We start from the raw sequence: 15330 nt of genomic DNA, 5'->3' as shown, positions 1-15330 counted from the left end.
GAAGTGTGTCGCAATTTTTATTCTAAGGCATCGAAAAGGCTTATATGTGGTGCTGTGATTGATAAAAAGAAAAGGTGGGAAGAATCGGTTTTAGTTTTTTTTTTTTGAAGAACAGAGTGTGAGATCTCCATTCAGAAAGGATAAAATGTTGTATACAGAGGGAGCAGCAGAGTGGTTAAAATAGCTCTTCTCAGCAATCATAATCAGTTTGAACCAATATGTTTTGTTAGATTGAAGGTTATGCTTCAGTCTTGAGAGATTGTTTCTTTGAAAGGGTTGGTGCCCTTTGTCAATTGAAGTCACTTTTGTAAGTCTGGGTTGGTGCCCATTTATCTGGAATTAATAAGAGTTCATTTGTGCTGTGGTTTTTTACCTGAAAGGGTTTTCCACGAGAAATTTTTGTGTCAGTCTTTATGCTTTGCCTGCATTCCTATATTTATATTTCAAGTGGCTTCATGTTTTGTTAGAAGATTTCAAAATCTCCAGTACTGATTCACCACCCCCCCCAACTCTCTCAGTATTGGCTGTGTGTCTTTCAAAATCACCAAGTCTCCAGGATGTCGAGAACATTTGGTACATAAACCAGACCCTCAGTACCCATCACCAGATAAAACTGATTACAAATAAGTTAATAACCTCATGAAATGAAGACCCATCACCAAAGATGACAAGGTTGATGGAGTTCAAAACTTGGCTCTAATCTGATGCAAAGCAGATGGACCAGCATTTTCATTGACCACCATGAAAGGCCGATACAATATCTGGAGATCTCCATTCAATAATTGTGTGTACTGAGTGGTCTAGTCAGCAATCCTAAAAGAAGGCAAGGAACCAGTTCCAGAAGCCATTCTAAAATCTAAAATTGACGATCCTCAAGATGTAGAGAGGAAACTGGTAAGTCCTACCAGAAAGGCTCTATTTTACCTAATTTTATTTTATGTATATTTTACTGTTAGACAATGAGTTTTATCAATATGTCTAATATGTATAAACTGGATAAACTCACTTTGGTTTAATGAAAAACCTACACAAGAGTATCAGACACAGTTTCAGGATATCAGTAAATAATGTTTTACAGCAGAGAGCTTTCGAACATCTCAAATGGCTATTTATTGTACAGAATCCCATCTTAATGGAGCACTCAGGGTGAATGACCGACATAGAGATGATAGATCATATTTTCAGCATTATGAGAACTATTTAATTAAAATTTCACTACAATAAGATGTCTCAAGCTGAGTTTAATCTTGTAAGAATTCGTTGTCTAGCTAAAGAAGATCTAGACAATCTGTCGAACTTTATAATATCAAAAATATGGAAGAGTTTGCTGAAGCAATATTTGCATTAGTAAACCCTCAGAAAAATAAGAAGCTGTCACTTTAGATCAACAAAGAGCCAAATAAAGATGCCATTCACAGTACAGAGTAGAATCACAAAAATATTAACATCTGTGAGATACAAAAAATGCCTAAAGTGCACTCAAGCCATTGACAGCAAACTCCGAAGTTAGATTTGACAATACAATTGAATACAGACCACTTCCAGTGAATAAGATGTTGAATCATAATAATCTACATCTTGTGAATACAAGCCCACACAGGCTCACCAAGATTACACAATTGGTCTAAACAAACATTGTCTTACAAAAACAAAACTTCATTTATTTTGAATACAAGAGATCATTGCAAAAGGGAAAAATGGGTCTAGGTTATTAAATCCATGTCAATGTTTCCTAATATTCTAGATTGATAGTGACCAAATAAAAAGTCCACAAATTTATTGGACAATGATATCTAGAACAAACCTAATGAAAGATTTTTGCCACACAGGCATCTTGAACATTTTGAGGGAAATGTTCTACAGTATTTTCACTAAAATTGAAAAATAAATCTTTCAAATTGTTTTAGTTAATTACCAATTTGATCTCTTATCTGCTAAGACAGATGATGATTACAATAAGCCACTGGAGATGTGGTTATAAATAAATGGCATGCAGGCACAAAAATGGGATATATTAAGGAAAAATTAAAAAGAACTGATTCCAGCAACAGGTGAACAGATTTTTTTGGTGTCTCATGTCTCACTAATATAATAGTAATCAAGCAAACGTCACTGATAAAGCACAAGGCATGTTTTCAACCAAAGGATCTGTCTACAAAGCTCTTAAGTAAAGCAGCATTCCTGTAACTCCTTTAGATAACTAAAGGAATCATATTGCTTTATTGATATCTTGCTGCAGAGTCGCAGATAATCATATTATGAAATAGTAAGAAAGATGAAATGTACCTTTTGCTTTACTGCTAAACATACCAGCAACAGCAGCTAAGCTCTCCTCACTAGCATCTGGAATCTGTAGTTTACAGCATATGGAAAAAAGAAAAAAATTCAAACAAAAAAGGAATACAACACATTGTAATGTGATAAAATTTAAAAATTTGCAACTCAAAACACAAAGGTTAAGCAACAAAACTAGAATTTCATTTGCTTAGCTTTTAAGGGCATAATTCGCTATACCTTCAGAATGCAATGAAAAATTAAACATGAAATCTATCATGAACCATCATAATTTGAATGATAAAATCCTATTATATAGGAAACTTTTTCAATCCATTTGTATTAAATTGATAATGTCTATTTATCGATACCAAGGGTTGCAATTACATATTTAATGTAAAGGATCTATGTTTACTTTTCCAGAGTTAAACACGATAATTATACTACAACATTCGTGTTGGTTGAAAATTTTGTACACTTGGAGAAATATACAAAATTGTGGTTTCAACCACAGCGTGTGAGTAAAACTCTCATAATTAAGGGAAGGCTCCCCCTATCTACAAACTAAACTAATCTAATATGGATGGGACAGCAGTCTTTCTTCTTCTTTCAAAAAAAACTATACTATTTTCTCTAAATAGCAGCAAATACAGAAATGAGACTTTTTTTGTAGAATTTTTGGAACACAAAGGGAAACAAAGTTTCCATGAAGACACAAAGACCTCTGTGACTTCCCCGAGACGGGAAAACAGAAAGAAAGTAAAAGTCTTCAATTATCTATTCACCTATCAACCTTTTTAGATGATTTTTTGCTAACTAAGTACAGTATGTAGCAGATCAACGTCTAACTACATGATGCACTTCACCTTACAAGCACAACTCTTAAAATAGAAGCAGCACAAAGTCTACAAGCTATCTTCCCACTTGAGCTTTCCATAGTAGCTTCAAATATGATAAGCAGCTCAAAGTCTGCAAGACCAAATCTGAAAACCAAATATATAACTCTAAATACAATTACCAACTCAAAGTCTGCAAGATTGAATTTAAATATCTCTTGAACAATAGAACAAAAATCACAATCAACTCCAGAAAATGTCGTCACATAACAAGTTGAATTGGCACAAAGTCTCAACACAACTTGCCTCTTTTATTGAAAGCAATCTAATTTACATCTAAGCTCAAAGTCTTAGAGTGCACATACAAACTGACAGAATTTTGTTGCATTGCCAAAAGATAAAAAATTACAATAGACCCCCTCAAATATTTACAGGAGATGAGCCTTGAGAAAAAGGTGGGAGGATCCCAACTAACTTGAGAAATTCTCTCAACCACTATGACTTATTCCAACTACAGTCCTAATTGAACTCAACTTGTAGTTGCTTTACATATAATTACAAAAGTGCAACTGATGAGTTAACTTGCAATTAAAAAGTTATTTTTTTTTACATGTAACTTGTCAAAACAAACTTACAAATGCATAATTAAAGCTATTATATGTGTCCAAAGACACGACTCTAACTGCTTCACCCTTTGTGTGATGATCTTCATGCTGCTTCAGGATGCTAGAACTTGAAGTATTCTGGATCAATGAAGACATCTTGAACCGGAACGGGAACTTGCATCCTTAATGATCTTTGTGTCCTTGGCCAATGAACTTCAACTTTATCTTCTTGATTGGGGTAGTGCAGGCTTTTCAGGAGGGAAAGGGCTCCCTTCCTCTTTTCATGTCATGACCATCTTTGTCTTGAAAGTATTCTATGCTTTCAACCATGAATTGTTGTTGTATCTCTTCTTTGAATCATCCTCCAATCTTGAAATCTGCTTGCAAAAGAAGGCCCATGCCTTAATCCGTTGATTTGTTAGATCGTGTGTGCAAACCGAACTGATAAGGGAAGGGATAAACTGATGCAAAAATGAGCTCACAAGTCAATTTTGGGTTCTGGAAGGCACATTACATGTGTGGGAAAAACAAGAGCATTAACTTGCAATTGTGGAGAACAAACATGCAACTTCATATGTGTAATGGGTAAACACAAGTTGGCACTTGTAATTGGACCTTTAAGACTCATTTTCAAGTGTTTTTCGAGTGCATTTTGGACCAATTTTGGATCTTGGGGAACATTTTACAAGTATACAAGTGGGGAAGAACACGTGCAATCGGGCTTTTGAAACCTGAATGCAAGTATACTTGTAAAAAGGAAAATGAAGTAGTGAGTGAAAAATGAGATTTTGGCATGTGGGAAATGGCGGGAATGGTATGTACGGATGATGGTAATGAGTATGGATGAAAATGGAAATATTTTCAAAAGATCATCTTTATGAAAATGGGAAGATCTTTCAACATTTTTCCAATTTTGAAACTTGGAATTTCAACAAAAGATGGTTAAGATTTTCAACCAAAGGGGTAGATCAACTATTTCCATCTTACTTGCAATCGGACTTCAAAATCCCGAATGCAAGTAAAGAGGGAAAATGGGGAAAGACAATGCAATTCACAAATTGCTTTGCAAACTTGGAACAAAGGGGAAAATCTCTCACAAAACCGATTTTAGACAAGAACTAACAAAATTAACATATATACAAATTGACCAAGGAAATCAAAACAAACCAAAAACAAGAAATGAAAACAAAGAAGAAAGGAAAAGAACATACCTTGATCAATCAAAACGTCTTCCAAGAAGCAAGAAACAATTCTTGAAAGAAGAGAGTAAAACTCTTAAATAGATAATAAACCACATTCCAAAACCCTAGCCACGTTTTTGCCAAAACACCATATGGATCAAAACACCCATCCAAAGCATGAGGAATCGGTTAAGAGAAGTATTCAAACCCCATGCCTAAGCAAGAAAAGCAAAAACGATTTGGAAGAAGTAAGATTTGTGGCATTCCAAGGAGCAAAATCGTGGTTTTTTACAAACAGGTGTTTTCTGTTAAAACACCATAAAACCAGCAATAATATCTTCCGAATGGCGTGAAAAGAGTTCCAAGATGCATGAAAATAGGAAGGAATCCAAAACGCCTTCCCCCTCCTTGAATCTCTTCACAAAAATCGGTGGAAATCTTCAACAAAATCCTCAAATATTGTTGGTCGGGTTCTTGAGGAGGAATGACAAGTTTAAAATTGCAAAGAACACATGAAATCGGGTTTCTAAAACCTATTTGCAAGTTTAAAAATGTTTACTTTTCATGCATTAAGGCAAAATCGAGTTTGTGAGAGCAAACTACAAATTTAAAATACTTGTAAAAGGAAAATAAAACTCCCTTTACAAGTTTTAAACAACTCAACAAAAGACTAGTAAAGGGAAAATAAAATTCCTTTTACAAGTCACAAAAAGAACTGAAAAATAAAACTTGTAATCGGGAAATAAGATCCCTATTACAACTTAAAGTGACTTTATAAAACTTGTAATGGAGGAGAAAAACCCCTTCCATAACTTAAAATCACTTAAGTGGGACTTTTTAAATGAATTACAAGTTTTATTTAAACTTTATAATTTAAAGTTCACTTGTAATATGTCCAAAAAGTTCCTACAATGACTAAAAAGCCAAAAAGCAACAAGTGGGAAATAAAAAGTAAGTTACAAGTTCTATTTTTCATAAAGTGCACTTGTAATTAACTTAAAATTTCCCTACAAACACTAAAACAAAGGAAAACATAAAACTTGCAACTTAAAGAAAATTTCCCACCTACAGTCAGGGAGAAAGAACCCGAAATTGAAGGAAAAACATAGCAAACGAACTCAAAATGCAATGAAATTTGAAACGTAGTTCGAGGATGGACTGCGGATTAAGTCATTCCAAGGGCAAAGAAAAATTCTGCCTTGGGAAGCGTGCATTAGAGTAAAATTTTCATTTTTTGACAAAAATTTTATGTAATGGTCCATCATTTTTTAAAACGAAATTGAGGACAACAACTGGCTAACAGGGGAATTATTTCATTTATACATCAAGATTGTGAAAGAGGAGAAACCAGATCTCTAAGTGCCTTCCTCTTATCCATTGGGCCACAGAGTCAATCAAAGGAAAAACAAAAAGAAAAGAAAAAGACATAGACGACAAGAAGGATGATATGACTGACGCAAAGCAACTAACTAAAAACAAGACGCTAACTTGTGCAGCTGCACTTATTGAAAATGGAAACCTACCTATCCTAAACTAGCCACAATGAAAACCTTTGAAAAGAAACCATTCACTGGCTCAGCAAAATAATTGCCTTTCTTCAACAACTTATGGTACCTTGCATGATCATGAGCAACCACAACCAATTGAAGCACAAAAAATTGTACCAGGACTTGATGCAACACTCCTTGGAAAAGATGAACAAATTCACCTTACTCTTGAAATGAATCGTATGTATTGCTGCTCCAAAGTAGATTTTTAAAATCAGACTGCTCTTGCTTAGCTGAAAATGCATGTTTGGCCTCTTCCTCAAGTGTATCTACAGGCTCAGGAGCAAGTGAAACCTCTATCCTCCCATTGTCTTCCAACCAAGAAAGATGTATGATTGGATATCCTCTTGATCATACAAAGACTGAATCTTTCTTACTAGCTACAACTTGAACATCTGGTTTTTCAACCATGACAACCGCATGTTGAACGGAAAGATTTTCATGTGATTCAAATGAAACCATGACTGCATTGCATTCCTCAGTATGTTGTTTACAAACTTCAGATTTGAGAGAATCATCAACAAGACTTGAACAAGACTCTTCTATAGAACTTTCTTGAGGACTTGAACAAAAAATATCAAAACCTCCATCTTGGAAAATAGACTCTTGATTTTCATCTTTCTCAAACTGCTCATGATCTTCTAATTTAAGGGATACTGGTTTGACATCAAAGCTTGAACAAAATAGTTCCATCTCATCCCAAAATGTATCCTCTTCAATATCTTCTTTACTCTTTTGAATAGGAGAGCTGAAATTCGCTTCATGACAACTCTCATCAAACTTTCCAAACTTCAAAATAGAGTTGTCTTTATGTTCATAAATCATCTTCTCACATCCCAGGACATGATTGTCCTCCTTTATCGGCACCTTGGAAGAGTAGCCTTCAACCTCTTGTTGTGCATTGTCCATGGTATCTGGCATGGTCCATTCTTTTTGTTCATCAGCTTTCTAGAACTGCATAAACCAAATTTGAGAGTCACCAGCTACGTCTGCTTCCTCTTCTTCTTGGAAGAGACCGGCAAGATCACTTTGTTCAAATTCAGAATCCTCCATTGCTGCATTTGTTGGTGGTGCCTCAAGAGCAAGCCCTTCTGGTGATGAAGGAAGCTTATCTTGATTTTCAGCTACATAACTAGGAGTAATATTTGGGTATGGCCTCCTTGGAATAAATCTGCATTATATAACTAATATATGTAATATTGCAAATTCCAAAAAATAATAACAATATTCCATTATTGCCATACTGCTCCTCAAAAAAACAGAACCAATTAGGGCTTGTTTTATTACTATTAGATTCTCCTTGAAACTTGCATTTTTTGAGCCATATGGGCAGACAAAACATAAATGCTTATCTTATTTTCTTAAATGGTCGTCCTACGGTAACTAAGGGCTCTGTCCTATATACATCGAGAGAAGGTAACATTTGAGTAAGGACATTTGGAGCATCTTTAATACTCTCATTTTTTAAACACATCTCTACAATGCATCCCAAGGATACTGATAGTAATGAATACAAATAAGTTCTAGAAAAGAACATGTGGAGATATGGTAAGGATATTATAGGTACAAGAGTTTGAACATCAAGCCATGAGATCTGGTTGAAGGATTGATGCATAAATTCAAAACATCTTAGGTGAGACAATAAGAAAGTCAGTCTACAACATACCTGCAAAAATTTCTGATATGAAAAAAATGGAATAGGCAAATTCCAAAAAGCAAGATGACTTGTTTGGATTCAAAATATCCACTTGGGGCATTGTAATGTGATGCCCAAAAGGCACATGTGTCTTATTTTTCTATTTGAATCTGATTTTGGTTAAACAGTATCATACTTTATCAATGCCATCAAGGTATCAGACTCTGTATAATGCAACTCTTAGGTTATGACTTTGTATGTTTGAACTATAACTGTGTTTCAGCTTAATTATTCTCACTGCATATGTTTATATGTAATTTTGATTATGTTATCTAGTTTAGCATGATGATTATTGAGGTTATCAATCTCTGCATCTGTGATATCTGGATCATGTTAGCCTTGGATGATTTCCAGGTTGGCATAGTTAATTGACATTATTTTATTGGATTGTATCATGTTGGATGTTTTATGATGTGCTTCAGCTATCTGGTGTTGTGTAAATACACCTAATCTTTTAATTGAGTGTGTAGACACAAGTTTCATCAATGTTTGTTAAATGAAGACAGTCAGATTTGGGTAAATATGTTATGTTAAACTCCACATCACTCAATTCAAGTTACAAGATTAGTCCCTATGTAACCATGATACAAACCAATGTCAATTCTGTATCAATGTGTCCCAAATTAAACATGTAAAGTGTGTATTTGCTTTGGGTGCATTTTTCTAGCTCTTCTTGCACTTGCATTTGATTGATTTTTGAAATGCTTATATGTTGCTTAAGTTGAAAGGGTTTATTAAAAATTCTACGGTGAAAAAGTCTTGTGGATTTTAAATTTGAAAGAATATGCTATAGTCCATTAAGTTGGTAAAAACAGAACAATGAGATTGAGAGGAAATGGCAAGCTTCCTTAGATTGAGAGCATCACATTATATTATTGATCCTATGCTAAAATTAGAAAGTAGTAACATATTGAGAATAGACAGAAGTTATAAGAAATTAATTACAGGTAGTTATTGAATACAAGTGTACACATGCACTTTATTAGATTATTAAACTAATAATCTAATACCCCTCTTTATGACTAAACTAGAAGGATTCGGGGGTTTAGTCATTAAATTAAAATATCACCTTGGATATACACGAGCAATCTTCATAACAATAGGCACTAGAGAAAGATATGCAAAAAAAACAAAATAAATATGCTTTGTTGTAGAATTAGCAACTAGTTTTCCTATCTTTTGAGGTGACACATCTAATTTGGTTAAGTCGTCATTGAGCACAACTTCATAGTACCATTGAGACCTCTGAGGCACAATAAGTGAATATGGCAAAGAAAAAATCTCAACTAAAGACAAACTCTGTGTGGGTTGAACCATAGCCAAAATGAAGACACCCTCAATTCTGCAATCTTGATACACAAGTGGAGAAGAACAACCCAAAGGCTAATGCATTGGAACACCCCATGAATAGGAAGGTACATCGATCAATAGCACCACAGAGTTGGCTTCTATCTTGACCTCCTTGGATTTATGAATGGACCACAATTCCTCCAATGTAGTATTCAAAACAGGATGGGCAATTTTGTACAAGCCTTTGTGCACAAGACCTAGCCCAATGCCTCAAGCAATCAATTTATTGTAGTTTACACCACAAACAATGCACTCTTTCCAATGAAATTGAACTAGAATTTTAGGGTGTTTTGTAATCTTGCTAATAGATAATATTTTTTTGTTCAGTCCTAAAACATACCTAAAAAATTCTATACTAGAAGTTTGATGTCATCATTGAGTGCGATTCTTACATCAACTATCCCTTTCATTGTGTCTAACTTGCCATCATCAAACAAAACATAATACCTATGACTATCAGCAGCAATGAACTTGGCATATCAATCCTTTCGACACATGAAGTATTTGAATGTGCCTAAATAAGAGAACCAACAACAAATTTTAGCACTGTTTGAAAGATCCATCAGTGCAAACTCCTCGTCATGGTCTTCCTCAACAATATCTACCACAGTAGATTCATTCTAATGCTAAGGGATAAAATGTACTATCGTTTCTTGCACTTATTCTTCAAATTACAAATTTCTGAAAATAGAAGAATTGTACCTTTCTTCGTGATTGTGACGAAAAATGAGAACTCCAACTTGTATCTTGAAACCAGCAGCACGTGCACTTTCTAGACTCCCAAAATAAATTTCACACATTTGCTCTCATCACTAATCCTTCTACAATTATGAATTGATCTTGTTGGTAAAAGTCTGGCTTTTTGTAAATAGGTTTGAAGACTCCACAAAAGTTTCATAGGAGGATGGCAAACTATTAATGGTCAAAGCAACCATATCCTCGTTGCCTATAGCTTTGTTGACAACAATAAGCTAATCACTAAGATCCTTGCTTTTTAGAAGATGCTCTACCATAAAACTCCCTAATGTGATTTGGTAGACCATAATAGATTTTTTTGATAAGACCTAAATATTTTCTGACAATTGAAATTTGTTTTTCAGATTATCCCATAATGTACTAGGAGATTAGAAGATGTCATACTAAGGACTTCAAGGATTAAATCATCTAAGACTGACAACTTGAGAATCAATATAGCTTTATCAGAGTCACCTAAATAGTAGTAGACCTAGTTTGTGTCTAACAAGATTTTGTTTATTCCCAATACTCAATGATAGCTAGAATATGATGACTCCATATATTATGGTTTTAACCATAGAGTTTACGTACCTCTGGTGATACTAGATTCTGTATATTTTCTATTTTCCTAACAACCCCAAAAAACTAAACTATTCCCAAAAAAATTCTAACCCTGAAAGAAATTTTAACCCTCCAAAAAACTTTTAAAAAAAATCTCAAAATAAAATTGTAGACTTCAAGTATTCTGAACGAAGTTTAAACATCTTAGATATTCAATATTAAAAGATTTATATTTTCAAATTTCTCTAAAAAGCTCATGATTATTGTTGATGCTATCATGTTACATGCCCTACTATGCTGATGATATTTGGCAGAAAAGAAAATCAAGATATTCAGTCACTAAGAAAGAAAATGTCCATGCCCGGACTCACAAAAGCAGCAAAAAAACATGACTTTTTTCCAACCCTGTCTTGCAGGCATGACAAAACTGACTTGTTTGGCCAAGATTTTAGTTGATTGCCTTCTGTTTTGACACCCACACTTCCAAAACACTACAACAAAAGATGTGATTATGCAACTCATGTGTGCTGTTGTGAGCAGAAAAAGAAACTACGAAAAAAGACATGCTTAGCAATTTTCATTTGCCATGTTTAACCTCACATGAACTTCCTTAAAAATTTCACACATGTTTTGCAATTTTTTACCTACAAAAATAAGAGAAATTATGCTGCAATTTTACATGAATCCCTCGAACAAATTTTTAAAAATTTTACTAGTCTTCACTTTGCACCATTCAATGTCCTCTTTTACTAACCTCCTTCACTTTTGGACAATTGAATCGATCCTACTCTAATACCAATGTTGGTGAAAACTGAAGAATGAGAGCGAAAGAAATGGTGTGTTTTTTCAGCTTCAGCGCATCGCATTATATTATTTATCATATGTCAAAAATAGAGTAATTACTAAGAATAGACACAAGCTGGAACTAACTACAACTACTTGTTGCATACAAGTATACACATACACTCTATTTATTATAATATCAAATTAATATTCTAATAAGTTGAAATAAAATCTTTGCGAAAATCTTTTAGGCATTTGAATGAAATTCAACAATATCTTAGTGGAAATATCTATTATGAAAATATCTAATTGCAAATATCAATTTTTGTAATAACTCATTTTGAATGTGAAATGGAATTAAAACTAACTTAAAGGTATAGGGATTTTTGGAGTCAAGAGAGAGAACCAAAGTCCCTCTCTCTCTCTCTCTCTCTCTCTCTCTCTCTCTCTCTCTATTGTGTGAGTTTTTGGTTTGCAAGGACACTGGTTGGTTGATAAATTCTTGAGATAGCTTGATTGAAAAGTAGGATCGAATCTTGGAAGAGTTGGCAAAGATTGTGTGTCATGCTCAAGAAAGATCATCTCCATTGTGCTTCAGGGTTTTCTCAATAACACAGTTCTATCCTCTTTAAAGCTTATGCACATGCTTAATTAGATTCTAGTTTTGCCATCCCAAACAAGTTAAATGCATTTGGATTTCATTTAATAGGCTTCGATTTGAAAAAAAAGTTATAGAATAGCTTATTGTGTTTTTCAGATTTTGTATATTTTAATTTTTGAGAGGTACATAATAGGACAGAAACTCATTCAAATTTTCTCAAAATAGTTTGTGACTGTAATGTCCCCTTTTTGGGATCACCTTCTACTTTACCCTAAATTTACAAATCCAGAACGAAACAAGGGCAAACATAATCAAGAAAATAATTTTCATTTAAGAATAAGATAAGATAAACCTAATTTTCGAAACCCGCAATGAGATTAGACAAAAATGCAGATATAACTCATGAAATACATCCAATCCTAGGGTGAGGATACGTATATATTGATCTACACAACCAATATCAACAATTACAAGGAAACTCAACATTAACGAGGGTTGAGTTGGAAGACATGATGAGGTGCCCCAAACATCCTCTACCCTAGGCCAAAAAGCAAGACCTTATCCTCTGTGGCCTCATGAGGTCCTTAACCGATGGTCCTTTACCATCATCATGAGGTGGCATATGTAGTGAGAGCTTTACACCGTTCCCCTCCACCATATCAACCTCTCATCTCTTATGATTGTAACACTTCAACAATTGATCCATGTGGAGATAGTAGGGAAGCTAAAATAGGGTGGCTTTGACCCTCAACCCTAGGCCCAAGGTTAGGACCTTATCCTCCTTGGCCTCATGTGGTCCTTAACTGATGGTCCTTGACCATCTTTACGAGGCGTTGTGCCTAGTGAGGAATCTCTCACCGATCCCCCTATTGTGTCCCTTCCCTCTATCACACTTGCAAACAATGATAAACATACAAATTATACATCGCGATCCTCAAGCATTATTCTCAATATGAATATACATAAAATATGTTACAAATATAAAGTACATGGATGCAAACGGAATGGGTTATAAATATATGAACATTAGAAGAACATATTATTAACGTTAATTGTTTTAAGTTTTAACCATACTGAATTGTACCAATAATACTAAACAGCATCTTATGTAATCATTACCAATCTACACATCCATACCATAGAGTTTTCCTAGTCAATATGACTACTGTTATTTCCTTCCGTATTTTCTTCACTTCTATCCCGTCTGTGTGTTAGTAATATTGGCTTCTTCAATTAAACACCTCTTGTTGTAATAGTAATGTTAGTTTCATATATTAACTTATTTTCTATCAGTAATAAGTTAGCACTATTGAATCAGATTATCTTTGTAATCTTGTCAGATATGAACTTAAAAAATGATTGTTAATTATGAGTATTAGTTTCTTATCTAATACATTAATCTTTGTATTAGGCAATGCACAGTTCTTATTATCATTCGTGAATGCTGTGTTGTAAACCATAAACAGCATTAGTAATTCCCTTACAGATTTCCACTTACCTGTGCTGAGTCAGACTTTCTTACTTTTCTTTCTATTCCCGTATTCCCTTTTCCTTATCTCCCGTATTTTCTTCCTCTCTTATTTTTCCTCCTTACTTACCCCCATATCCTGGCTGGGAAAGATCGACTCTATTTGAAGAGTCTCAATGGGTATGTCTTTTCTCTTAAGAGACATGTAAATCAAAATGTCTTTTGACCACAGCCTTTGCAAAGCATCGGTCAATTTAATATTTATCGTGACTATTTATAGTTAGTGTGAATATTACTGTTTGTAATAATAAATATTGATTGTGATTATAAATACAAATCAGTATTTAATATTTATTTAATAATTATTGTGAATGTTAGTTAACAATATTAATTATTGATTGTGGTTGTAAAATACAAATCAATATCTATTAATAATTATTATGAATATTGGTTAATGAACAAATAAATAGTTTAGATCTGTTGAGACATGGACCAGCTAGGACTCGAACCTAGGACCTTCCATACGCTGCTGGAGTGCTCTACCACTAAGCTACTGGCCCCTCTTCGACCAGTCCATCGTCAGTCCAGGTGTGGCTTATTTCCAACACCAACACCCCCCCTTAAGCCACACCTCTCGTGTGCTTAGGGCTCCTAGCCTGGACCTGGCTCTGATACCATGTTGAGACATGGACCAACTAGGACTCGAACCTAGGACCTTCCATACGCTGCTGGAGTGCTCTACCACTGAGCTACTGGCCCCTCTTGGACCAATCTATCGTTGGTCCGGGTGTGGCTTATTTCCAACACCAACAAGATCCTCTTTAAATAGAATCTAAATACTCAAAATATTAATACAGATGCAAAAGCATATGGATTTCAAAGAATCGAAGTTGTTCAATTAATCAAGGAGACAAAGCTCCTTTAAATAGAGTTACAAAGACGATGTTTCTAAAAGAAAAAATCGTTAACTAAAGGCAAAGTTAGAAACAACTTAAATGACCATTAATAACACAAAGAGAAAGATATTATTCTAATACCCTCCCTTAATGGTCATCATTCTAACTACCAAGAGAAATAACAAAGAAGGTTGCCCCCTTCTTCTCAAAACAGGCTGCAACAAAAGACAAGAGCCTGCCACTGACTCTGCCACTTGAGATGAATCTGCTACCAACCCTCCCAGAAACTGCAGAGCTTCTGGAGATACCCAGAACAACACCAACCGTCCAACCTGATGTTGGAGAACTGTCCTGTTGGTGTCTGTTTTATCATCTACCAAACATTAGGATAGAATACCCATCCTCTCTTGAAAAATCACTACTGATTCCAAGGTCTATATGTGCGAACAAGCGACTTTAGTGGAATAGCTTCTTGGGTAGTGTATGCTGAAATTTCAAGGGGGACTTACGTTGACAAGTATCTTGAATTGCTGAACTTAGATGGATTTGGCAATTTTAGGCTCTTCCTTTTTTGGGGGAATTTTTTGGGATTTAGACTTTCAAAAGAAAGGGAAAAAGGATAGGGTTCGAGGAGGCTAATCTAATCCTACGAATTTTGGAGACAGTATCAACTGGGTGCTCTTGAGAAACCAAATCTTGCTTCGCCACACTAGGGACAACTACACAAGGCCGGTGCAATCTTCAATGGGTTGTGCTTATGATCGAGATGTTGGGATGCACGGGGGATGGGCTCAGAC

General features: G+C 34.7%; 1 protein-coding gene across 2 annotated transcripts in view; it reads right to left on the bottom strand.

Moving 5' to 3' along the window:
* The window catches only part of LOC131029908 (uncharacterized), a 296098-nt gene that overhangs the window by 118004 nt on the left and 162764 nt on the right, over positions 1-15330 (bottom strand). For both annotated transcript variants that reach the window (XM_057960581.2, XM_057960583.2), the window contains one exon: positions 2287-2350. In XM_057960581.2, the coding sequence (XP_057816564.2) occupies positions 2287-2350 (64 nt within the window). The remainder of the gene's footprint in view (positions 1-2286; positions 2351-15330) is intronic.

The sequence above is a fragment of the Cryptomeria japonica genome, chromosome 3 (genome assembly GCF_030272615.1).
Source record: "Cryptomeria japonica chromosome 3, Sugi_1.0, whole genome shotgun sequence".
Lineage (NCBI taxonomy): Eukaryota > Viridiplantae > Streptophyta > Pinopsida > Cupressales > Cupressaceae > Cryptomeria > Cryptomeria japonica.
The sequence above is the reverse complement of the archived record's forward strand: the minus strand, read 5'-3'. Positions and strand labels throughout refer to the sequence as shown.